At 36.9% G+C, this 24903-nt stretch overlaps 1 protein-coding gene and 1 long non-coding RNA gene across 4 annotated transcripts in view; both read left to right on the plus strand.

Moving 5' to 3' along the window:
- The first annotated feature begins 376 nt into the window (after positions 1-376).
- On the plus strand, positions 377-3236 carry LOC146950508 (inactive poly [ADP-ribose] polymerase RCD1-like). Its single transcript, XM_085748645.1, has 6 exons — positions 377-1266; positions 1365-1606; positions 1895-1953; positions 2236-2379; positions 2457-2552; positions 3207-3236. The coding sequence occupies exons 1-6, from the start codon at positions 488-490 to the stop codon at positions 3234-3236; spliced, it is 1350 nt and encodes a 449-aa protein (XP_085604771.1). The 5' UTR covers positions 377-487.
- Positions 3237-3657: 421 nt separating this feature from the next.
- LOC146950509 (uncharacterized) overlaps positions 3658-24903 on the plus strand; it is a 72610-nt gene continuing 51364 nt past the window's right edge. The window contains exons 1-5 of one of the 3 annotated variants that reach the window (XR_015027557.1): positions 3658-4025; positions 6428-6513; positions 7517-7600; positions 8120-8335; positions 10864-11042. This is a non-coding gene — a long non-coding RNA (uncharacterized LOC146950509). Of the gene's footprint in view, positions 4026-6427; positions 6514-7516; positions 7601-8119; positions 8336-10863; positions 11043-24903 lie in introns of those variants that run through there. The other 2 variants (XR_015027558.1, XR_015027559.1) reach the window with 2 other exon arrangements.

Here is a 24903-nt window from a genome sequence, read left to right on the forward strand (position 1 = left end):
GAAAATCATATCAATCATTAAGTGTTTATTTTGAAGGATTTTTTTGGGGACCGTAAGAAGAGTTGTAGAAATAGATTTGTTTTGTTGGAAAGTCGGTATCAAAGGTCACTTCAATATACTTTGTGATTATGAGTTTACTTGGAATGTCTTGTGTAGACTATAGAGCATAAATTTTCACATTTGACATATCGGTAAATTTCTAGTACATACAATAGTATGATGTTGAAGAAACCTTCAAACTTTGTTTTAATATTATATTCCATTATGTTCTATTTATGATGTTACAATATTTTGCTTGTCCAACTGTTTCAAATTACTTGTTTTGCTCTCCAAGGAGTGCTCTTATTTACTATTTTTATTATTATGTCAACATTATATTACTATGATGAGCACATGATCCTTTATACTAGTTCAATATTCTCAAATTGTTGCACCATAAGTTTTATATTCGAGTGTGTGTACACAGGTAGTCATCTAGTAGATAGAAATGGAAGCAAAACCCTCAAAGGCATTGGATGGAACTGCTACTCGATGTGTTGCACATCTGACTGGAGTTTCGTTGCTTGAAAATGTTTGCAGACCAAATGACTCTGGTCCTGGTATTTCTAGATCCATGGCCAAGATGTATATAAACTATAAGAAAAGTGTGATGCCTAAACGTTTGATGTTTTATAAGAACGATGAATGGTTTGACTATCCGGAGGATGTTGTTGACTTGGTTAAGAAAGATTTCAAAAAAAAGAAGGGAAATGTGGAGCTAAAGTTAGATGGTCAAGAGGTTATGCTAGATTTTCTACATATGCTTCATGTGGAATTGAAAACGGGTTTGCAACAACCCATTGCATGGATAGATGAGGAAGGCAACTGCTTTTTCCCTGAAGTTTTTGCTGGAGCTATTAAGCAAGAGCTATATGTAGATTTAGATGCTTACACTGAATCTATATATGGAAAATTGGATGTGGATTCTGTACAGGATATGTTTCTTACAGGAATGAATACTTTCGGCATTATAGAGTCTGACATTGTTGAGATTTACCGCAACTCAGGCATGTCAATGCAAAAGCGGATGGAGTTATTCCAGAAAAAAGCTGATATCACAAAAGGTGTTCAGGGTGATGCAAATATTCGTTATGCATGGCTTCCCTCTTCTAAAGAGGAATTGTCAAAGATGACGGAATATGGACTTCGTCGCAATGGACTATCTCCAACTAAAGGCATATATGGCTTTGGTGTTCATCTTACGACTGTTACCCGTCCTTATGCATGGTTAGTTTTCATATGATGAACATTGAATTTCATACATTAATATTATTATAGGTTATTTTTTGGAATGCTAAAATGATTTAGTTTTTCCATTTTTACAGCTCACTTTATTGTGGTGTTGATTACAATGGAATTAAGCATTTAGTCCTATGTCGTGTAATAATGGGGAACGTGGAGCTTCTTCATCCAGGCAGTGATCAACTTTGTCCAAGTAGTTGTGAATATGATAATGGGGTGGACGACATTCAATGTCCAGAGTACTATGTGGTTTGGAACATGAATATGAACACACATATATATCCAGAATTTGTTGTCAGCTTCAAGGCCACTTTGGATGTTGAAGGTGATGTATTGTTCCTTTAGCATTTTTTTTACCTCGTGTGTTAGTGTAGATATATGCTTTTGCACAAAAAAAAATGTTTTATATTTTAACATTACATAATTATCACAGAAGTGTGACGAAGTTAATCATTGGCAAATAAATTAATATATAATTCTTTTCAACATATTAACAACATCACTTTGGTTTGACAAAACAATAATTTGTTTATGCTGCTAAGTTGTATGATTGATATTTCTTTCAACAACCAAAAAGTATTCTTGATCACGACACATGATATTTCTTTTACAGGAAATGTTTGTTCAAATAAGAGTAAGAAAAATGGCAATGAGCATTTTACAATTGACCCTGTAAGTTTTTTTTTATAAGTTTTACATCTTTTGTTTTCTTGGTTTTCTATGTAAAAGACAATATCAATGCCAATTTTTTTTAACTATTTTATAATCTAAGAATGTTTTCTCTAGTGTACACCTTTCTAAACTAATAATTTTTATTTATCTTATGGTTTTAACATGTTCATATGCAATATTTTGGGGCTTTCATCTTCTAAGATCCGTCTTATGGTTTTTAGTTCTATAACGTTTTGTTTTATTACCTTTGTCCAAACAATTTTGGTTTGTGGGATACCTCAGGCAAACGCTACTAGTGTCCCTGCTAACATTGGAAGATCTCCGAGGACCCATTGGCTTCCTTTTACCATGCTTTTGGATTCCATCAGCAACATGGTTCCTTCCCATATTATGTCTATTGTCAACACCCATTATGCATTGCTGAAGGTATGTACATGAGCTCAAATAGGTGTCTAGTCTTAAATAATAAAATATCACTAATGTATCATGTCATGCTTGTACAGTCAAAGAAGATTTCTCGTGATGATTTCAAGCAGAAGTTGAGGTTGATTGTTGGAGCTAATGTCCTTAAATCTGCAATAAATAATATTCATTACAAGGTACCAAATTTATATTTGTCTTGATTGCATGTTTGGTCCCTTGTGTTTATTTTAGATTTTAAGTTTGTCCCTTACGTTTAAAAAGTTTTGAGTTGGTCTTTTATGTTTTAAACTTATTTTAGATTTTATGTTTTATGTTTTAGAGTAGGTGAAAATTCTCCCAACTTTGGAATAAGATAGTCTCTACCGCAACATAATATTGACTTTAATAAAACAAAAAAAATGAAAAAAAAATGTTTTAAAATTGATTTTGTAAGTAACTTAAATTCCAACATCCATATACTCAACCCATATCTCTAAATGGTCAAGTGATAGAAGAGACTAACTTATTCCAATGTGAGTAACGTTTAGGACAAACTTAAAATTCTTAAAATATAAGATACTAATTTGAAACTTTTAAAACATAAGGGACTAGGTTGAAACCTAAAATAAACATAAGAGACCAAACATACAATTATGCCTTTATTTTTATTAGAAGTTTAGTTTGGCTTTGAAATACTATACATTTTGATCTCGTGTTGTCTTTATACGTTCCATCAAAATCACATGAAGTTGCAATAACATATGTTATGCTTAACTTTTGCATTGTGGAATCATATGAACTATCTCTTGTAATTTGACTATGTCTTCTAATGTTTAATTGGCTTCTTGCAGGCACAACAATTTAGAGGATCAAACGCTTAAACATTAATCAAGAACGAGACTTTCAAATGAAGAGGCAAAGATCTTACGTTTAGAGTTAACTATTGTCAACATAAAGTTGTGATATTATTTGTTCCTAGGAGATTTTCTTTTTTTATTTCATTTTATCATCATAATTTTCAACTTTGGTTTGGAACTGTAACGCATGTTTGCTACCGAAACTTATAATGTTTTATTTTAAATGTCCAATGATCAAATAAATTCAGACCAGTTTATGAGATTTTGGTGGTTCAGAACAAACCTACAACTTGGACTCTAATGAATTAGAGTATTAAAAAAATTGAATTCCCAAAATGTGAAAATAATTTACTTAAAGATAATGCTCTTTATTACATTAAGAAATAATCTTATAAAAACATCATACTTCATAAAAAAAAAAAAAACATTATAGAACTATTAAAAAAAGTGAAATGGAAATAAGCTCCTAAAAATAAACAAATAAATTCCAAAACAACGTTATAGTGTTTGGTTGATTGTTTTGGATTTTTGTTTGGCGCCCGTAGGCATAGCTATTGCAATTCCCACGGGTGACCACAACGGTGAAGATCGAATCGAAACTCTCCATTCTCTACAATGGTGAAGATTGAAGAGATCAACGAATCCGTTGTGACCAAAACGAGCAGAAAAAGGAATCATGGATCGACCAGATTCTTTGTCTTCCTTGATTATTTTTTCATCTTCATATTTTTGGGATTCCTCTGCTTCATCGTTTTCCAGTTTTTTAGCCTTTGATTCATCACATTGAAGAACATTCTCTTTCTTCTCAACTAGGTATCGTGCCCATCTACTTTTCTTTTTTTGTTTCTAATTAATCGTGCCCCATAAGATGTTTTTCTTCAATGCATGCTTCCAATTGTTGTTTGTACTCTATATAGCTTAACAAGAGGTTCTGATTTCGATTCAGCTCTAAAAATGCAGTAATGTTAAATTTCCTGAGGGAAATGATTAGTATCTGCAGGTGTGTGAGGATACCCGGTTCACAAGAAACAAAATCATGGGAATACATTTAAATTTAGTTCCATACTGATGATCAATGATCAGAGACCCTAATTACAATGGTTTAGCACAATTTTTTTAATTTATAAAATGATTATTACATTTATATTTTTATAGAGGAATAAAAATGAAAGATTTACTATTGTATGTTATTACAATGATTGATAATTGAAACTAGGCTTAGGTGAGACTAAGCTTAGGTAGGTGGTTTGGTCATGAAGAGATAAGACCTGAGATGTTGCGGTAAGGAGAGTAGATCAAATGGAGGATAGTTAGATCACTATAAGCAGATCTAGACCTAGAGAAAACTAGAAGAGAAACTACTAAAAAAGATCTAGTGATTAATGAGTTGAATCTAATATGGATTTTGACCGAATATTATGGCATAATTTGATCCATGTAGCTGACCCCATTTAGTGGATTAAGGCTTGGTTGTTCTTGAATCCTACAATGATAGTGCTTATATTTTTGTACCATGTAACCACATACGAAGGCTCACATATACGATGAAATTGAATAGGTGGTGAACAATGTATTATCACTTGGCAGCAAAGCAGTCAAGATTGCGAGTTAGATCATAGGATCGCACAATTCTACAATCGACAACCAGACTTCTGTGCTGCAATGTGACCGAATATTCCGGTGGGATGTAGGATTGTGTGTGTGGATAGACGCCAAAATGGGTGTTTTCTGTCTTCAGGTCAGGTTTTACTTATATGACCCGATTGTTTAGCTGCTAGCGCCAATGACCGCTCTTGCGCCACTACGTACGCTTGTGCTGCCATCTATGACTCTCCCTCTTCCCTGTCATGCGATTTTGACAACCATGGTTGAGGCGACTCACAGTCTCTCTTTGTCTGTTGATTATTAGAACTAGCTTTTTTTTTTTGGTGAAGGAGCAAAGAAAGCTTTGGCCACGAGGCCCAAATTAATTTTTAATTTATTTTTGCTTTGGACTTATATATATTTTTTATGATGAGGGAATTGGGCTGTAGCCTGTCCAGGCCAAACACTTCCAATCAAATTCATTCTCTTGTATTTTATTTAGTTAAATAGTGATTTAAGGGTTATTTTATGCACATATGATAGTTTTTATGCTCATGTGTGTATAGGATCTTGTATATAAGCTGTCTTATGAAACTCAAGTTACAACATTTCACCCACCTCCTGATCCTAGGTAGGATCTCAAGTTTGACTACATTGCTTGGCAGGGCAAGTAGTGAATATCTCTTTTAGGTTTCTGGAGGACATTATCTTCTTCTAATATTGATAGGTACAGGTCTGAGGAGCCTGTGTTATGTTCATAGCCTAATAAGATTTAGTTAGGGTAATTAGGAAATACGACATGTTGCCTATAGAGACTAGAAATTAGAGAATGATGATCTTATTATTTGTGTATACTTGGGGTATTTTGGTGTTGGGAGAGTCTAGAGTCTTTCAAATTTTTTGTCCTAATTATCGATTAATAATAGCAGTCCTAAGTTGATAATTTTGGGTTTTTTTTCAACTGTCACTATTGTTAGTTAATAATAATAATTTGGTATTGTTTGGTTCGAAAAAGTACTGTTCGGTTTTTTGTAAAGCTAGTTCAGGTTTGGCTTGAAACTACAAAACCAATGCACCAACCCTTATACCAGTTCAGTTTGGCTCGAGCCACTAACAGTTTGGTTCAGTTTTACCGAACGGTTGTAACAGTTCAGTTTCCTTCCTAAACCGAATCATAAACAGTGTTATATTTGAGACTATAACTCTCTCAAATGCCAACAAGCCCCAGGTCTACACAAGATCATCATTCTCTAATTTCTAATCTCTATTTAAAGACAACATGCCTTATTTTCTAATTACCTAAATAACTAACTCTTATTAGGCTATGGACACATAGCATAGGCTCCTCAGACCTGTGTCCATCAAGATTAGAAGAAAATAAGGACTGTTATATTCTATTAGAGGAATAATATTGTAATTCTGGGATTTCCCCTATTTGCTCTAGTAATACCAGTTGGTTTATGTCAGCTTTAGAAGTTGGTATGTAGATTCCTTTGCTGATACTTTTGCTTTATCTGTGCTTGTTATTTCTATTCACAAGTTATATACTTTTTCTTCTTTGTCTACAATTTTCCTCAACTTAAAACTAGCATTTCTTTAAAAAAAAATCTTACAACCTCTTCTTTTGGCAGGATACTTCTGTGACATAGCAAGGCTTCCATTACAGATACAAGTCCAAGTTCAAAGGTCAAATGTCATATTGGATCTGACCTTAAATGTAATTTCTGTGTTGCGAAACTTTTGCTTTGGAATCCAAAAATTTGTACCATTTATCTAGGGTGTTACATTTGATCTTTTGTTAACACATCCTTATCCTACTTTAATAATTTCATTGCCTTTTTGCTTGACAATGATAAAAAATTATGACAGGTAAAATAAAATTATCATCAAATTACACTGCTAAAACTAAAAATCGATAGTGATAGCAGAGCAAATTTCCTTTGTTTTCTGTTAACTGTTTCGTTACTTAACTTGAAAGGCCTTTTCCTTGGGGTGTACTTGGGAGATGAAAACTGTATGAGTTTTTTATTTACTGTTTTTGTTTCTGGTTGGTGGTTTGGGTGGGGTAGAGGAGATGAAGACCACAAACAATTATGCTGCATGTGAAATTTGTAGTAGTTTGGTGTGGTTGCGCATATTGATGGCACACCAACTTTGCATTTATGTGCAGCATTTCTTTTGTTCATATCATGATATGTGAAGGAGAGGGAAATATTTGGATTTGTCATTTGTCATATATGAATTGAGGAAAGGTTGATTTAATGACTTGAAGTGTGAAATTCAAGAGTTATCTTCTTTGTAATACTGAAATCTTAACCTCAGGATTGACAGTACACTCTTGAACACACTCTTTATGATGGTAGTTTATTTCCTAAGATGTCAACACATAACTTACAATGTGATAAATTTAGGAAACAATTAAATTAACTTATTAAAAACAAATCAACAATGAAAAAATGAAGTGGTTGGACTCAAGTGGTAAACGAACTTCCGTTAATGTCGTATTGATTTGGAGTACTTGAGTTCTAATCCTAATTGAAATGGTCTTTAGCCATACTTTACTTATCTATCAACTAGACTCCAAGAATTAATTTCTCTCCCTTTAATCAGCCATAGCAGCATCTCCCCACCTTTTGGGACCTTAGGTAAGCTTTTATTGCAAGTAAGAGATATGAAATTTAAGAGATGATGTTCATGGTAGTGATGTTTTTGGATGATAGGTTCAAGTTTTGAAGTAGAAACACAAAGTTGGAAGCAAGGAGAAGAGTCAAGACTGAGGCAAGGGCTGAAAGTTGAAATTGAGTGTAAGTACAAGTGATTAATGGCTTAATTTGTGATTAAGTTGTTCCAAAAGCTACCATATTTGATTATTGAATGAAACATGTTAGAATTCTTGTATGAGTGGCTTAGGAGATCTGTATACATGTTTGGTTTACTTCTGGAAAATTTGAATTGAAATTGAATTGTCTAGAGGTCATATGATGTCAGTTAAGTTGTTTTGGGAATTTTGCCTTAAATGACTAAGTTGTGGATTAAGCTACTGTATAAGAGATTCATAGGGCTGGTTATACATGTTGGAACTGTTGTGTGAAAATTTGGATTGAAATTAATATGATAGAAGCCATAAGTTACTAGATAAGCTGTTTGGACAAAAGCTTAAATTAGAATTTGAGCTGTTTCAAGTATAATTTTGTGATTATCAACTTAGGAAATATATATTAAGTGGGTATATGAGTACTTGTAAAATGATAATATGTTCTAGTAATGGCAAAAGTGCTTAAATGGTAATTAAACTTATTTGAAAGTGCTTAAATGGCAAACAGTGAACTTCTGGTGCAGGGACTGAAATGAGAATGTTTGTACATGTTGGTTGATGAAGTAAGAGTAGAACACAAGTGAGTTGAGTTGTTTCAAAATTGGCGAAGCTATAAGCTAGGGCATAAGCTGTTGTGGAAAAGTAATTATGGAATTTTGGAGATAGAAGAAGCTAAGGATTGTTGATAAGCTGCTTTGAAATTTTTTCAGGAGTGTGATTCAAGGTGACTTCCTTTAGATAGAAACCCTACCTTGGGTAATTTAATTTCCATGAAATTATATTAATTCACTTATTTTAATTTATTATTAATTTATGTTAGTTCTTCTATGACAATATATGTTTATCAGGGCATAGGAATTATTTTATAACCCTTTTAGAAATGGCATATGACAACGATATGCCTCGAACCTGAATAGGCCAACATGAGCAAGTACATGAAAGTATTAGATTAATTATTCGATATGTTGTGTCATCCGATGTCCGCGTCAGTATTGGACTTCGGGGACCGATATAACTTATATGATAAAAAATATTATATTTAAATAGTGAAAAGACGGGTACTCATGTGCCCGTCTTTCCGCTTTTTTTTATTGCGCTTACATTTGAAAATTATAAACGGTATTTTATTTTGTGTTTTTCTAACCTGTGCAAGATTGCACAACTTAAGCAGTAATAAATGCATAATTTTTTTGGCTTTTCCGAGTCATATTAATTAGTCATTTAATTACCATTTTCTTAAAAACTGTTTGTTCTTCCTATTTGAAAGCCACAGATAAACACATGAACAACCTTCAGCACCTTCTCCCTGTGTTCTTCCTCTTCTGCGATCCCCTTTCCACTTGAATCAAAATCACATACAGGAATATGTTTCAAATTCAATCATATTCATAGCTTACTCTTGTTAATAAAATGAAAGACGGCTGTGATTTTGAGAAGAGGATTAAGTTTACGGAGAAGGGAGATGAGAATTGTTAGATATGGGATTAGCGATGGAATCCTGTTTCTGAACAGTGTTTCTCTGTGGCTTTCATAAATTGATGTATTTAATTAATCACCACCGCTGAATTTTTAATAGCCATGAGTTTGGTATCCAAAGTTAACTCTCAGCTTAATTACATGTGACCACGGCCACTTCAACTCATTGATTTCATGGCAGCTGGCATGGCATGCAAAACTGGGTATCAACCACAACAACTCACTGACCATGATTTCCTGACAACAAAGTTAATTATATCAAATTCAGTTACGCTTATGAAGCTGCAACGCTGAGATGAATTAAACTTGCAATATAGCAAATGATTCTGGTTTATAAGATTCTTGCTGTGAGTTATGAAAGTATGTAGCAATGTGACGGTGCGGTGACTTTTTCTTTTTAAGGCATACGTGGTCCTTTTTTGTCTATATCTATTTAATTGCAGTATAGAAAACAAAGAAAGATATATAACCATTCCAAAAGCTTAAAAGAAAGGATTGAAATATAACAAAAAACACTATCGTGAATTTTTCGTGAGCAAATCTCTGGCGAGATTTAGCAACGCTCTTTAAGAAAAACCAGTTAATTGACTCATTAACATGACTCAGAAAAACCCAAAAAATTATGCATTTATTACTGCTTAAGTTGTGCAATCTTGCTTAGGTTAGAAAAACCCTTTTATTTTTTTATGAAATTTTGGTTTTGATTAAAATTAAAAATATAAATATTTTCTCTTTCAAATTATAACAAATAAGTTAATCATGATTAATTATTTCAATGACACCAATAATATAAATAAAAATATATAATCTTTTTTTTTAAATGCCAAATTTATTCATGACGAGTATATGCAAGAAGCATTCTAACTCGCGCATAAAGGGAAGAATTTCTTTTTTTTTTAATGACACCAACAACAATCTTTATTATAGAAAAAGTCGTTTAAGGGTATAATTAGGATAATAAAAAAGTAAGTATAAATATACTCATCTAGTTTGTTACACTTTTTAAATGATAAAAGAATAAAAATTGGACAAATATAAATATACGCATATCGTGTTGGTTATATTTTTTTAATATTTAAATTTATTCTTATCTATTTGTTATGTGTTATTTGTATTGAAAATGAAAGGTATTTTTGGAAAGAGAAAAAGTCAGTGCAAAAAAGTTGAAAGGGGTAGTTTTCTTTATCTATAGTATAGATAAGGAAATCAATTAAGTTAAGTCATGACTCTTTAACTTCCATTCAGTAGTGGAGTTGAGGTTATTTCATGTTTATAAGAAATCAGTTCAGATTATTTTAAAACATGTTTAAGTCGTGGCTTTTGCTATCCACGCCAGTTTGGATACGAAAGGTTCCCGCTAGTTGAAACGAGGCACTATCTGTAAGGATGACCCACACGACGACAAGAGGAGTCCGGTGTTCCCGCCAGTAGGAATTTTCACCGATTATGTCATGAGTATAAATTTCAGGGTTACTCCACTAGGGTTTATTCCGTAAAATCAATCCAGATAATAATATAATATTACTTGTTTAATGCTAACTTTTTAACATAATATGAAAGATAATATGATTATGATAAGAATCATGATAGTATTCAGATAGTGATCCTACTTATCCCCCGATTGCTCAGTTATGCATATAAGAACATTATAAACCCAAAATGGGTTGAGGTTAGAACAAATGGCGATCATAGGTTCCCTGAGATTGCTTACAGCCTAGGATAGGTGGAACTCACTGAGACATCATGTCTCACCCTAATATCTTTATTTTATTTCAGATGCACAGTGGTTAGCAAGCAGGTGGTTCACAAGCAGGATAGTTCGTGACGAAATATCAGAAGAAGTTGTACAATTATGTTTACTTGTCATTTGCATGAATTTTGTACACGCCAGTTGTAACACCCTAATTCCCGACATTTATTTTATATAAGATAATAATCATGGTTCTAACGAAAAAGGATGTCACACACATTCATTCATCTTTAACATAATAAAATAATAGGGAATCGAGTTCAACAGCGGAATATACTTCATAGAAGTTTCATAAATATAAATATCCGGTCCTTAACATCATTTGGAAAAATAGCATAAAGCATCATAGTACTTAAACTTCATAATTTAAAGACATTCAACGTTTAACCCCAACCCTAGTGTTACATATCAAAGCATATATTTATTCGACTACTTAATATCACAACTAATAGCTACGAGAAATATATCTTCGTCACCACTTTCTAAGCGTCCTACAAAATAAAGCTCCTCGTCCTGAGTATCTGTACCCCAAGGGTACAGACACCAAAGTACACAAGCAACAACAAAGGGGTGAGAATTCACATCATAATATATATTGGAATACATAAATAATAAAGTAGATAATCATATCATTATCGGTTATTCATCATATCATCATCAGTCATTCATCATGATATTCATACAATTTATTTCATAAACATCATGATCACATACATCAGATGCACACCTTTATCACACACCTATTCACATCATTTTCACATATCACAGTTCACCTAACATGACCTATATGCAACATGCTTAATTCCTAGACCTACATGCATTCTGGTACTGGATCATATTGTCATAATGTTGTAAGTCAGAGGTGTGTTACTGAACTTACATCCGGCATTCGTCATTTGTCATTATGATGTATGATATGATGCATGAAGACTCACCAAAACATCATTTAGAAGACACATACACAACATTCATCTTTACATCATAGTTATTCATCATTTTACTTGTTATTAGAAAACAAGTTTGTCATTCGTCATTATTCGTCGTACACCATTTTACATTATTTGTCTTTAACAATCATAACGTCATTTTACATCATCATCTTACGTCATTAGCAACTCATTATTATTTAACACCATATATTTGTCTACTTATTTCTTGTTATACCCTAATTTTGGACCTAAAAATACTAACTCAATCCTTCTTATCTTGCATTACAAGCCATTTGAACTGTCTCTGATCAATTACATCTTTCTCTGCATTTTATTTCAATATTACTTGCAAAATTCACATAAAAGGGCATTTTAGTCATTTCCTATGTCAAAATTTCTTTCAGTCTTTTAAAAATTGTTTAAGTCTTTTCATTTGGTTTGAATAAGTCTCTGTTTCATTCTATGTCAAAATCCACTGCAAAAATTACATTTGAAGTCATTTTGAGTCAGTTTTGCCCCTAGGGGCATTTTAGTCTTTTCATGTGTCAAAACTCTGTGTAAACTATTAAAATTGTCTCTGAGTCTTTTAATTTTGTTTGTATAAGTTCCTGCGTTAATTTCTTGTTAAAAATCCATTTTAAAATTGCATCTGAGTCATTTTTAGTCGTTTTAGCCCTAGGGGCATTTTGGTCATTTCACACGAAATTTCGGCAGAGAGAGGTTACTTTAAAGTACCTCATTTAAGCCATTGGTTCGTTTTAGTCCGTTTTGTCAATTTTAATCGTTTCACTTTACGTTATTTTCCGGTTACCAATTTTAATTCATTTTATTTTTATTTTTATTTTAAGTCCTAAAATTCTAAAAATTGCATTTTAGTCCATATTGTCCAAGTCATTAGTCCAGTACACATGTCAGTTTTTCATTTGTCCAAGAGTTAGTTATGCCACATGTCATTTTCGTATTGGTCCAGAGGGCACATATGTCAGCTATAAAGCCCAGTCATCAGTCAAAGGGTCAACAGATCCATTCATTCCTTTACACATCATCATAACAACTTTTCTTTTCTCTCTCCACCCAAATACGGATCAAAGAGCCAAAAAACTCAAGAACAAGATGAATATCACATGAATCTTCATGAATATTCATCTTCAACAGCAATAAAGTTCCAGAAATCGCAATCATCATCAATCACACAAGAAACCGTTCCAGAATCATCAATTCACATCAAATTCCACCATAAACGAACACATTTAACCGCGAAATTGCAACAAATCTGCAAGATTCTCAGATATTCGTACAAATCATCATCATCGAACCTGCTTTCCTACAATTCGAGTTCGAATTCACCATTAAAGTGGTGAATCAGAATGATCACAGAAAAGCAAGAAGAAGAGGGGAAGAAAGATCGAAGAATCAGTGAACACGAAGAGGAACGTTTCAGCAAAAATCAAATTCAACAGAGTTCTGAAGTAGATTCATCAACATTGAAACGATTTCGTCCAAAACGAAGCAAAAAGAACGTTCGACAAAGCCAAATCGAAGTTCGATCAGAGTCAATCCAAAACCCTAGGGTTTCAAATCAAGCAGTGAATCAAAGATCAATAACAAAGGGACTTCGAATCAAAGCCCTAAGACTCATCAGCAAGGTAATCCCTTCGTCCTCATTCTCGTTTCATTTGAAGATTTTGTTCGAATTAGTTTCGTTAGATCTAGGGAGATGTAGTGCTTTCACGAGAAATCTGAAGTCAGATTCGTGTTCTACGTAAGAAAGGAGTTCGAAAACCGTAAAAAAAAAAATTCGAATAGGCACTGAAAAATTTTCTCCGTCGCCGGAGTTTCCTTTCTCGTCGGAGAAGACGACTGAACTTTCAGAGCTTCTCTCTCTAGAGGTATGTTAGAGAGAGAAGCGTTCTTGCTTTTGTGTTGTTCCTGCAAGCATTTTTGCTTATATGTGCCTCCTGATCTCACACGCGCGCGCGTGTTGTGCTTGTTGTGTTCCTATTGATCCTAACCGTTAGATCTACCCCTAGGTGACGTGTACGTGTAAGATGTTGAGTTTGTGTGTGTATGTTTGTGCTTACTGTGTGCAGCGTGCTGTGAGCCTTAGGATCTAGGGTTTAGATGGATCCGGTTCAATCCAATGGTTGCAAAGCATTTGGATAGTCCATATCAATCTGAATTTTGGATTTGGGCCTAAGCTTGCTGTAACTTTCGTTTTCCCTCCTTTTTTTGCTATTTCAATACTGTGCCTTGCTAGTTACACCCTTGTCTATCCAAAATTTTTCATAAACAAACATCCTAATTTTTTTTACATGTTCTTGATTATTTTCTTGATATGCTTGTGATACTGTTATGTGCTAAAACCTGGTTAAAAATATGTAGTATTTTCTTGTTGTTCCTTTACTATTTTTTTAAAATTTGTAAAGTGGTGCATATTCTTGTGTCCAAAAATTCTCTAAAAATTCTAAAAAATTTCATACACATTTCTTGATAATTTTGTGGTATTCTTGTGATGATTTTGCATATTGAAAATTGATAAAAAATAATGTGTTAATTTTCTTGCCATTTTGTGATGTTTTGTGTTAAAAATTGATGAAAATTTGCTTGATTCCACTTCCAATTTCTTGATAAATATTTGTGACCTATACCACTTGGTTTTATAGAGTTTTAGCCACTGTTTGTGTTTGATATTGCTGCAGGAGTATGAATCTTGGTTAGTTACTTAGTTTACAAGTTACTTGTGTAAATAAATAATGCAAATATGCTTAAGTTTGCTTTAAAAAATGTCAAGTTAATCATGTTGCCTTAATTCCCATTCTAAAGCCTGATTCTAAACCCATTAAAAATGTGTTGGAATGTGAGAATTATAGGTCATATGGATCTTGCATTTTATGAGTAAATTTTAGTCATGTTTTGCACTCACTTTGCCTTTATTTTGGGTTGTTTTCTAGGCTTTGTGCTATAGTGTTGTTCTTGCTTTATTTCTTTTGATATTACCATGTGTTACTAACCATTTCATTTCATGTCTCATACATCTCACAAGCATTCCCATTTCATCCCATATTCATCTTATTTCTTGCACTTTAAGATTCATGCAAAAATTAGAATGTAATACTTAGGAATTTTGTAATACTTTACTTTCATACAATTTAAATTTCTTGCAAGACCATAGAATGTATCTAGGCCAATGATGTAAAGGACAATGGACTCTAATAATGTACACCGACACAAGCACCGACACATGCACACACATCACTTTAGGTATATGGCTAGTATATGCATGTTTAGATGTATGTTTAGGATTGTATGTTTAGATGAATGCTTAGGATTTACACATAGAAAAATCATTTTCCAAAAAATATGAACAACATCACTCAAACATTTTTTTTCTAAATAAACCTTGGGATCAAAATCCCATTGTATTTTCCCTTTTATTTTCTTAATAAAATCTCAATGAATTTTAATCATACTTAGACTTTTTTTGCAAAATAATTAATTCAACCCCACTTTTTCTTAAATCTCAATGCTCATGAAGCCTCTCAATCTCCATTCTTCAAAATTCCAATTTTCAAAATTAAAAATCAACCAACAAAAACAAAAACATTTTGAAAGAGAACTACGGTGGATTTGATCCCTTAAACGGGTACGTAGGCAAGGAACAAATTTCCTTCAATTCAAATAAAATAAAAATTCAAACACATTCTTCTCCCTCCAATTCTTGACTTAGTAAACTCTTAGGTGTAAATATCACTTTCCAAATAGCATTTAAAAATAAAGCGCGCGCGTAGAAATTAAAGACGGTTCCTATAGGATACTATAGTCGTTATGGGTGCCTAACACCTTCCCGTAGCGAAAACAACTCCCGGACCTCGATTCTCAAGGGTTTTGCTTACTTTTTCCCTTCCCAAGAAAAAATAAGATATCACCGGTTAAAAAGGTTCAAACGTAATCAATGTTTGACACCCGAAAACCAAGATAAAACAGCTGGCGACTTCACTGGGGAGATTCGAGAGTTACGCCTAGTCTTTATTTCCACGCTTGCGCTTGTATTTTTACTCGCTTCTTTTACTTGCTTTCCTATGTGAATAAATGTTTAATTTCTTGCAAACGTGTGGGGTGGGAATATCAAAAGTCCTGCACCCGGGCTGAGTGAACTTAGGATTTAGGAGGGATATAATCGACAATTCATTCCGGGGGTTGCCTCGTGTTTTGGATTATGCGATCAATCCCACATAGCTTAGGCATTTTGGGGGTGATGTTGTCGGCGCGTGTTGTCGCGTTTAGGCACTTTACATCTAATTATTCTATGACGCTATGAACCGTAGATAACCAAACCCATCCATGGCCATTTTCTAGGATGTAGTGCGGAGGCTAAACCGAGTGTTGTCTCGAATTTTAGTCGTCACGCGATACTACACTCAAGTTAGACCTTCCACGGATAATCATGGAGCGAGTGTTGTCTCGTGACACCATGATATACGTCGGAGAGGTTGCAACTTGGGAACCTTTTTAGAACCCGGTTACTATTTCCTAAAGCCTTAGATTCACCGGACACCGTGTCCACCCATGACTCCTCGACTTTGAACTTCAACCCACCATGTTTTCTCCGAACTTGAACATAATCATGCATTCATGCATTCATGCATACATGCATAAACTTTTTCCATGCATTGTTATCGAAGGGCTTAGACAAATTGATTTTGTAAACATTGTAGGAATGAAGAAGACTAAGTCCTACAAGTTCAAGGAAGTGGATTTGGCTAGTTTGAGAGATTTGGCACTCAAGATTGAGGATCCGACTGGTTTCCGACATCGTTACGGGGCTTTACTGACTATTCTCCAGACTAATGTGGATGAGAAGCTTGTGCCCACTCTAGTGCAATTCTATGATCGGGAGTATCGGTGCTTTACTTTTCCCGACTTTCAGTTGGTGCCCACTCTAGAGGCTTATTCTCACTTGATGGGTCTATCCATTGCTAAGGGGGTACCTTTCTCAGGACCTGAAAATCCTCCTACTCCATTGGTTATTGCTAAAGATCTCTATCTCAAGACCACCGATGTCTCCAAGAATCTTGTTACTAAGGCTCGTATCCGAGGGTTCACTTCAGAGTATCTACTTGAGAAAGCCAACCTCAATACCACTTGTCAGGACACTCTTGAGGCTATTCTTGCACTCCTCATCTATGGGCTTATTCTCTTTCCAAATCTTGATGACTACGTGGACATGAATGCTATTATGATCTTCCACTCCAAGAATCCGGTTCCTACTTTGCTAGCTGACACATATCATGCTATTCACGATCGTTCCGGCAAGGGTCGTGGATACATTCTTTGTTGTGTGCCTCTCCTCTATAGGTGGTTTATTTCACACCTTCCGAAGTCTTTCCACGACAATCCGGAGAATTGGTCTATTTCACAGAGGATTATGGCTCTCACTCCTAATGAAGTGGTTTGGCTCACTCCCGCTTCTAGGGTTAAGGAAATCATCTTTGGCGGTGGGAAGTTTCTTAATGTACCTCTTCTTGGTATCCGGGGTGGAATCAACTATAACCCGGAGCTTGCTTTGCGACAATTTGGTTTTCCGATGAAAGATAAGCCCATCAATCTTGCTACAGCTCCTTACTTCTTTTACTACTCCAATGCTCCCACGGGAATAAGAGAGGATTTTATGGAAGCTTGGTCTAAACTCCGAAAGAAAGAGGTGAAGCATATGGGTATAAGTTCCGGTGTTGCTCATGAGGCCTATACACAGTGGGTGATAAACCAAGCTGAGGAGATTGGTATGCCTTACCCCTCTATGAGATATGTGTCTGCATCTGTTCCTACCATGCCTTTGCCTCTACTCCCACCTACCCAGGAGATGTATCAGGAGCATCTAGCTATGGAGAGTCGGGAGAAGCATCAGTGGAGGGCTAGATACTATGAGGCTGAGAATTTGATCATGACTTTGGATGGAAAGGATGAGCAGCAGACTCATGAGGTCTTGACACTGAAGAAAGAGTTAGCTAAGGCTAAGAGAGAAATTGAAGAGAAAGATAGGTTGCTTATGAGGGATCCCAAGAGGGCTAGGGGTGCCCGTGACTTCTATGCACGATACTGCAGCTATGAGTCTGAGTCTGAGGAGGATGCTTCCACTTCCTATGCTTGAGGATTTCTTTTTCCTGTTGTTATTTCCAGTTGTCTATGTTGTTTTACATTTCAAAGTCTGTCCCTTGGCTTAGCATTTCAAAGGGAATCGTCTTGTAAAACTATATGTTGGTTGTTTGTTCCCCGTTTATGCTAATTGTTGTTTAGTAATGTTTGCAAGTTTCTAGTTTGTCTAAAAACCCTTCGATAACACAAAAAGAGTCTTTTTGCATATGCATTAGCACATTTCATGCATCATATGCATTCATTGGTCACAAAAGACTTCTCTCGTGCTCATTGCCTCCTGGTTTTGTCCGCCGCAGTCTGAAAAGTGGCTCTTACTTGCAAAGTCTACCAACCAGATAGAATTCATCAAACAAGATTTCACAAGAGAAGGATTATGGCTAACTTTGAAGAAGAAAATGCTCAGCTCCGTGCCGAATTGGCTGCTATGAAAGAAGACTTGGCTAAGGCTTATGACGCTATGTCCACTATGATGGCTGCACAGGAACAACTAGCCACATCTGTCCCAGTTTCTACTGAAGCAATTCCCTCTATCCCACTGTCTACTGTGGCTACCGATGCTCGGTTTGTTATGCCCAATGGGCGTCCTTATGGGCTCTCAACTTACTATTCTCCTAATACTGCTGCTGGTGTCTCTGGTTTTGCTGGTCAAGGACAGATTCCCGTATCCACTGCTATGCCTCAGGTGACTACTGTTGTTACCGATCCTATCGTCCACACTGTGCAACAGGTGATTGATGTCGATACTCCGCGTGGACAAGATCCCGCAATGGAAGCTATGAAAAGACAGTTAAGGGAGTTGGCTGGAGAACTCCGTGAGGTCAAGGCTATCCGTGGAAACAATGTCTCTGCTAAGGCTCGTGATCTGTGCTTGGTATCCCGATTTGAGGTTCCTAAGAAGTTTAAGGTGCCAGACTTTGACAAATACAACGGATTTTCCTGTCCACATAGCCATGTCATTCGGTACGTCCGAAAGATGGCCAATTATGCAGATAATGATGCACTGATGATACACTGCTTCCAAGACAGCCTAGCAGAAGATGCGGCAGATTGGTACACTGGTTTGAGCAAAGACAACATCCATACTTTTGAGGATCTGGCTACTGCTTTTGAAAGTCACTATGAGTTCAACACCCGTCTGAAGCCAAATATGGACTCTCTTAAGTCCTTGTCTCAGAAGTCAGATGAAACCTTCCGTGAGTATGCCCAGAGATGGAGAGGGGCAGCTGCCCGTGTTTCTCCTCGACTTGATGAGGAAGAATTAACACAGACATTCCTGAAGACTCTGAAGAAGGAATATAAGGAACGAATGATAGTCTCTGCTCCAAACAACTTCTCTGACATGGTTACTATAGGGACTCGTCTAGAGGAGGCTGTCAGAGAGGGTATCATTGTTCTTGAGAAGGGTGAATCCTCAACTAGCGCACCAAAGAAGTACGGTAATGGCCACCATAGGAGGAAAGAATTTGAAGTAGGGATGGTATCTGGTAACCCATCTGCAGCTGCTACACAATTACCTCTGCCTTACCAATACATGCAGTACTCTCAACATCCTTTCTTCCCGCCATTCTACCAGCAATATCCTCTGCCACCGGGTCAACCACCAGTGCCCGTCAATGCCATTGCTCAACAAGTACAACACCAGCCTCCTGTTCAGCAACAACAACAGCAACAACAGGGTCCCCAACCCAGAACTTATTTTCCACCAATACCAATGCGGTATGCTGAGCTGCTCCCAACTTTACTTGCTAAGGGACACTATGTCACTAGACCAGGCAAGCCTCCGCCTACACCTTTGCCTCCCAGGTTCCGACAGGATCTTACATGTGAATTCCATCAGGGCGCTCAAGGCCACGATGTTGAAGGTTGCTATGCTCTGAAATATATTGTGAAAGACCTGATAGAAAAAGGACGGTTGACTTTTGAAAACAGTGTTCCTCATGTTCTTGACAATCCACTTCCAAACCATGTCGCAGTTAACATGATCGAGGCTTTTGAAAGAATTCATGTTCCTCAGGAGGATCCCATGCTGGATGTCCGCAACATTGTTACTCCCTTGGTACCGCTACATGTCAAACTTTGCCGAGCTTCTTTGTTCAATCACGATCATGCTTCTTGTTCAGAATGTCTCCAAAATCCTATGGGCTGTTGTGTGGTGAAAGATGATATACAGAGCCTGATGGATGACAAACACTTGATTGCCAGTGATGTCTGTGTGATTGTGCTAGTGTTTCATGATTCTCCTGTTGAAACTGCATCTCAGACAAGAAGTGTTGAGCCCTTAGTGATCAGGTTACCTGGTCCTGTATCTTATACCTCTACAAAAGCAATCCCTTACAAGTACAATGCAACCATGTTTGAGAATGGGGTGGAAGTACCTCTGGTATCCCCAGCTACAGTTGATAACGTTGCTAGTGAAATTACAGCTCTGAGAAGTGGAAGAGTCCGTCCACCCTTGTTCCAAAAGAAGGTGGTTACACCTATTGCCACAATAACTCCACCAGTTGCTCCTCCTATTGACAAGAACACTGGCCCATCAGGCCAATCTATTGACGAGTCTAATCTGGACGAAATTCTGAGGCTTATCAAAAAGAGTGACTACAAGATTGTTGACCAGCTGCTGCAAACCTCGTCAAAGATATCCATCCTGTCTCTGCTCATGAGCTCAGAGGCTCACAGGAAAGTGTTGATGAAAGTACTGGAACAAGCTTATGTTGATCATGAAGTCTCTGTGGATCAGTTTGATGGGATAGTGGGTAACATTACTGCCTGCAACAACTTGGGATTTGGTGATGATGAACTCCCCGAAGCAGGGAAATACCACAACTTGGCTCTGCATATCTCAGTACACTGCAAGTCTGACATGATATCCAATGTGCTGGTAGACACTGGATCATCTTTAAATGTAATGCCTGAGTCTACACTAAGACAATTGAGCCATCATGGAATCTCTCTGAGGGGAAGCAGCTACTTGGTTAAAGCTTTTGACGGATCTCGCAAAGATGTTCTTGGGGAAGTAGACTTGCCAATTACCATTGGTCTTGAGACATTTCAGATTACTTTTCAAGTCATGGACATCAATGCTTCTTACAGTTGTCTCCTCGGAAGACCGTGGATTCACGACGCTGGGGCAGTAACTTCTACTCTGCATCAGAAACTTAAGTTCATGAGGAACGGGTCTGCTGAAGGGACGTCATTTCAAGGCTTGACTGTTGAGGGTACAGAGCCTCGAAGAGCTGGTGCTGCTATGGCTTCATTGAAAGACGCCCAGAAGGCTGTTCAAGAAGGGCAAGCTGCCGGCTGGGGCAAAGCGATTCAGATCTTGGAAAACAAGCGTAAAGAGGGCCTTGGATTCTCCCCAACCTCTGGTGTTTCAACAGGAGCTTTCTACAGTGCTGGGTTTATCAATGCTATTGCTGAAGATACTGCTGGAAGTAGTTACGTGCCCACATTTGTTGTACCAGGAGGCACTGTGAGAAATTGGGAGGCCATTGATGTTCCTTTAGTCATGCATGCTTCCATGTAATGTGTCTTGTTGCTCATGTTTTTCTTTGTTTTCAAAATAACAATCCTTTCGCTCTGCCCAAGGCGAAAGTGATATCATTGTAAGGGCGTGTTTGTTTCTGCATTGCCGTTATCAATAAAAGTTGTCGTCTTTCCCGCGACTCTTTGTTTTTTACTTTTTAGTGCCTTTTTCTTGGAAATAATGGTAATGCCAGAAAAAACCAAAACATCTGTATTTTCTTATTAATTTCAAAAATCTGCATGAAAAAACATTTCTTTCTAAAATCATCCCAATCATATTATGCAGATTGAACCACAATAAACCCGTTGAACACAGTGACCCTATGGTTCCTCCAAATTTTGAATTCCCTGTATATGAAGCTGAAGATGAGGAGGATGATGAAGAGATACCGTATGAGATCACTCGACTGCTTGAGCAAGAAAGAAGAGCCATTCAGCCTCACCAGGAAGAAATTGAACTCATCAACCTGGGTACCGAAGAGAATAAGTGAGAGATCAAGATTGGTGCTGCACTTGAGCCAGAAGTGAAAAGGAAGATTATTCAGCTCCTCCATGATTATCCAGATATCTTTGCATGGTCCTATGAAGATATGCCGGGCATAGATCCCAAGATTGTGGAGCATCGGATACCGACAAGACCTGAATGTCCTCCTGTCAAACAGAAATTGAGAAGGTCTCGTCCAGACATGGCTCTTAAGATCAAGGCTGAAGTACAAAAGCAAATTGATGCGGGTTTCCTCATGACAGCTGAATATCCTGAATGGATTGCCAACATTGTACCAGTACCAAAGAAAGATGGGAAAGTTCGAATGTGTGTTGATTACAGAGATTTGAATAAAGCCAGTCCAAAAGATAATTTCCCATTGTCTCTTATTGACGTGCTTGTTGACAGTACTGCTCAGTCTAAGGTTTTCTCTTTTATGGATGGTTTCTCTGGCTATAACCAGATACGGATGTCACCTGAGGATAGAGAAAAGACGTCCTTCATCACTCCATGGGGAACGTTCTGTTATAAAGTGATGCCGTTTGGCTTGATAAATGCTGGTGCTACCTATCAAAGAGGTATGACAACTCTGTTTCATGATATGATTCACAAAGAGATTGAAGTATATGTTGATGACATGATTGTGAAATCAAGTGATGAAGAGCAGCATGTCGTGTATTTGAAAAAGATGTTTGAAAGACTGAGAAAGTACAAGCTGCGATTGAATCCTAACAAATGCACATTTGGTGTAAGATCTGGAAAGTTGCTAGGCTTCATTGTCAGTCAAAGAGGCATTGAAGTTGATCCTGACAAAGTCCGAGCCATCAGAGAGATGTCGGCCCCTCAAACTGAGAAGCAAGTCAGAGGTTTCCTCGGACGTCCGAATTACATTTCAAGATTTATATCTCACATGACCACTACTTGTGGACCAATTTTCAAATTGCTCAGAAAGAATCAGCCTGTTGTATGGAATGATGAATGTCAGGAAGCTTTTGATAGCATTAAAGAATACCTGTTGGAACCACCTATCCTTGTCCCACCTGTGGAAGGAAGGCCTTTGATTATGTATCTGTCAGTGTTAGATGATTCAGTGGGTTGTGTTCTCGGTCAACAAGACGAGACTGGTAAAAAAGAGCATGCTATCTACTATCTGAGCAAGAAGTTCACCGACTGTGAGACTCAGTATACAATGCTTGAAAAGACTTGTTGTGCTTTAGCATGGGCTGCCAAACGCCTGCGTCATTATATGGTGAATCATACAACTTGGCTGATATCCCGAATGGATCCAATCAAGTACATCTTTGAGAAGCCTGCTGTTACTGGAAAGATTGCACGTTGGCAAATGTTGTTGTCTGAATATGATATTGTGTACAAAGCTCAGAAAGCAATCAAAGGAAGTGTCCTTGCTGAGCATCTTGCTTGTCAACCTCTTGATGATTACCAGCCAATTAAGTTTGATTTCCCTGATGAAGAGATTATGTATCTGAAAGCAAAAGACTGTGAAGAGCCACTGATCAATGAAGGGCCGGATCCCAATAGCAAATGGGGATTGGTGTTTGATGGTGCTGTTAATGCTTATGGTAAAGGAATTGGAGCCATCATTGTAACTCCACAGGGGCACCACATTCCTTTCACCGCTCGGATAACTTTTGAATGCACAAATAATATAGCTGAATACGAAGCATGTATCTTGGGTATTGAAGAAGCCCTTGATCTGAGAATTAAGCACCTTGACATCTATGGAGATTCTGCTCTTGTTATTAATCAGATAAAGGGTGAATGGGAGACTCATCATGATAAGCTAATCCCATACCGTGACTATGCAAGACGTCTGTTGACATACTTTACAAAGGTTGAGCTGCACCATATCCCTCGGGATGAAAATCAGATGGTTGATGCTCTTGCTACTTTGTCTTCCATGTTTCGTGTCAATCACTGGAATGATGTGCCCGTAATCAAAGTACAACGTCTTGATAGACCCGCTCATGTGTTTACCATTGAAAATATGCCAGATCAAGCGGATAAGGGTGTGAATAATGAAAAGCCTTGGTATTACAACATCAAACAATTCTTGCAGAATCATGAATATCCACCTGGTGCTTCCAACAGGGATAAAAAGACATTGAGACGATGGGCTAGTAAATTCCTTCTGGACGGAGAAATCCTATACAAGAGGAACTATGACATGGTCTTGTTGAGATGTGTTGACAAACAAGAAGCTGAGAAATTGATGCATGATGTACATGATGGTACTTTTGGGACCCATGCTTCGGGCCACACTATGTCAAGGAAGCTGTTAAGAGCCGGCTATTACTGGATAACTATGGAGCGTGACTGCCACAAACATGCTAAGAGATGTCACAAATGTCAAATTTATGCTGACAAGATTCATGTGCCTCCACATGCTCTCAATGTTATCTCTTCCCCATGGCCTTTCTCTATGTGGGGCATTGATATGATTGGAAGAATTGAACCAAAAGCTTCCAACGGACATTGTTTCATTCTAGTGGCGATTGACTATTTCACCAAGTGGGTTGAAGCTGCCTCCTATGCTAATGTGACCAAGAAAGTGGTTGTGAAGTTCATCAAGAATAACATCATCTGTCGATACGGTGTTCCCAACAAGATCATCACCGACAATGGTTCCAATCTGAACAATAGCATGATGCAAACTTTATGTGAAGAATTCAAAATTGAACATCATAACTCTTCTCCTTATAGACCTCAGATGAATGGTGCAGTTGAGGCCGCTAACAAGAACATCAAGAAGATTGTTCAGAAGATGGTCACTACTTACAAAGACTGGCACGAAATGCTACCTTTTGCCTTGTATGGTTACCGTACTACAGTGCGCAGTTCAACCGGGGCAACTCCTTTCTCTCTTGTGTATGGTATGGAAGCAGTTCTCCCTCTGGAAGTGGAAATTCCATCTCTTCGAGTGATCATGGAAGCAAAATTAACTGAGGCTGAGTGGTGTC

Source organism: Medicago sativa, chromosome 2 (genome assembly GCF_051527215.1).
Source record: "Medicago sativa cultivar Bolivia chromosome 2, Bolivia_mono, whole genome shotgun sequence".
NCBI classification, from domain to species: domain Eukaryota; kingdom Viridiplantae; phylum Streptophyta; class Magnoliopsida; order Fabales; family Fabaceae; genus Medicago; species Medicago sativa.

What these genes read in the sequence shown, in the direction of transcription:
- LOC146950508 (XM_085748645.1), top strand. Translation starts at nt 488, where the DNA reads ATGGAAGCAAAACCCTCAAAGGCATTGGATGGAACTGCTACTCGATGT. An exon ending in GTTACCCGTCCTTATGCATG is followed by an intron (nt 1,267 to 1,364) that starts GTTAGTTTTCAT and finishes CCATTTTTACAG; the next exon opens with CTCACTTTATTGTGGTGTTG. An exon ending in GGCCACTTTGGATGTTGAAG is followed by an intron (nt 1,607 to 1,894) that starts GTGATGTATTGT and finishes TTTCTTTTACAG; the next exon opens with GAAATGTTTGTTCAAATAAG.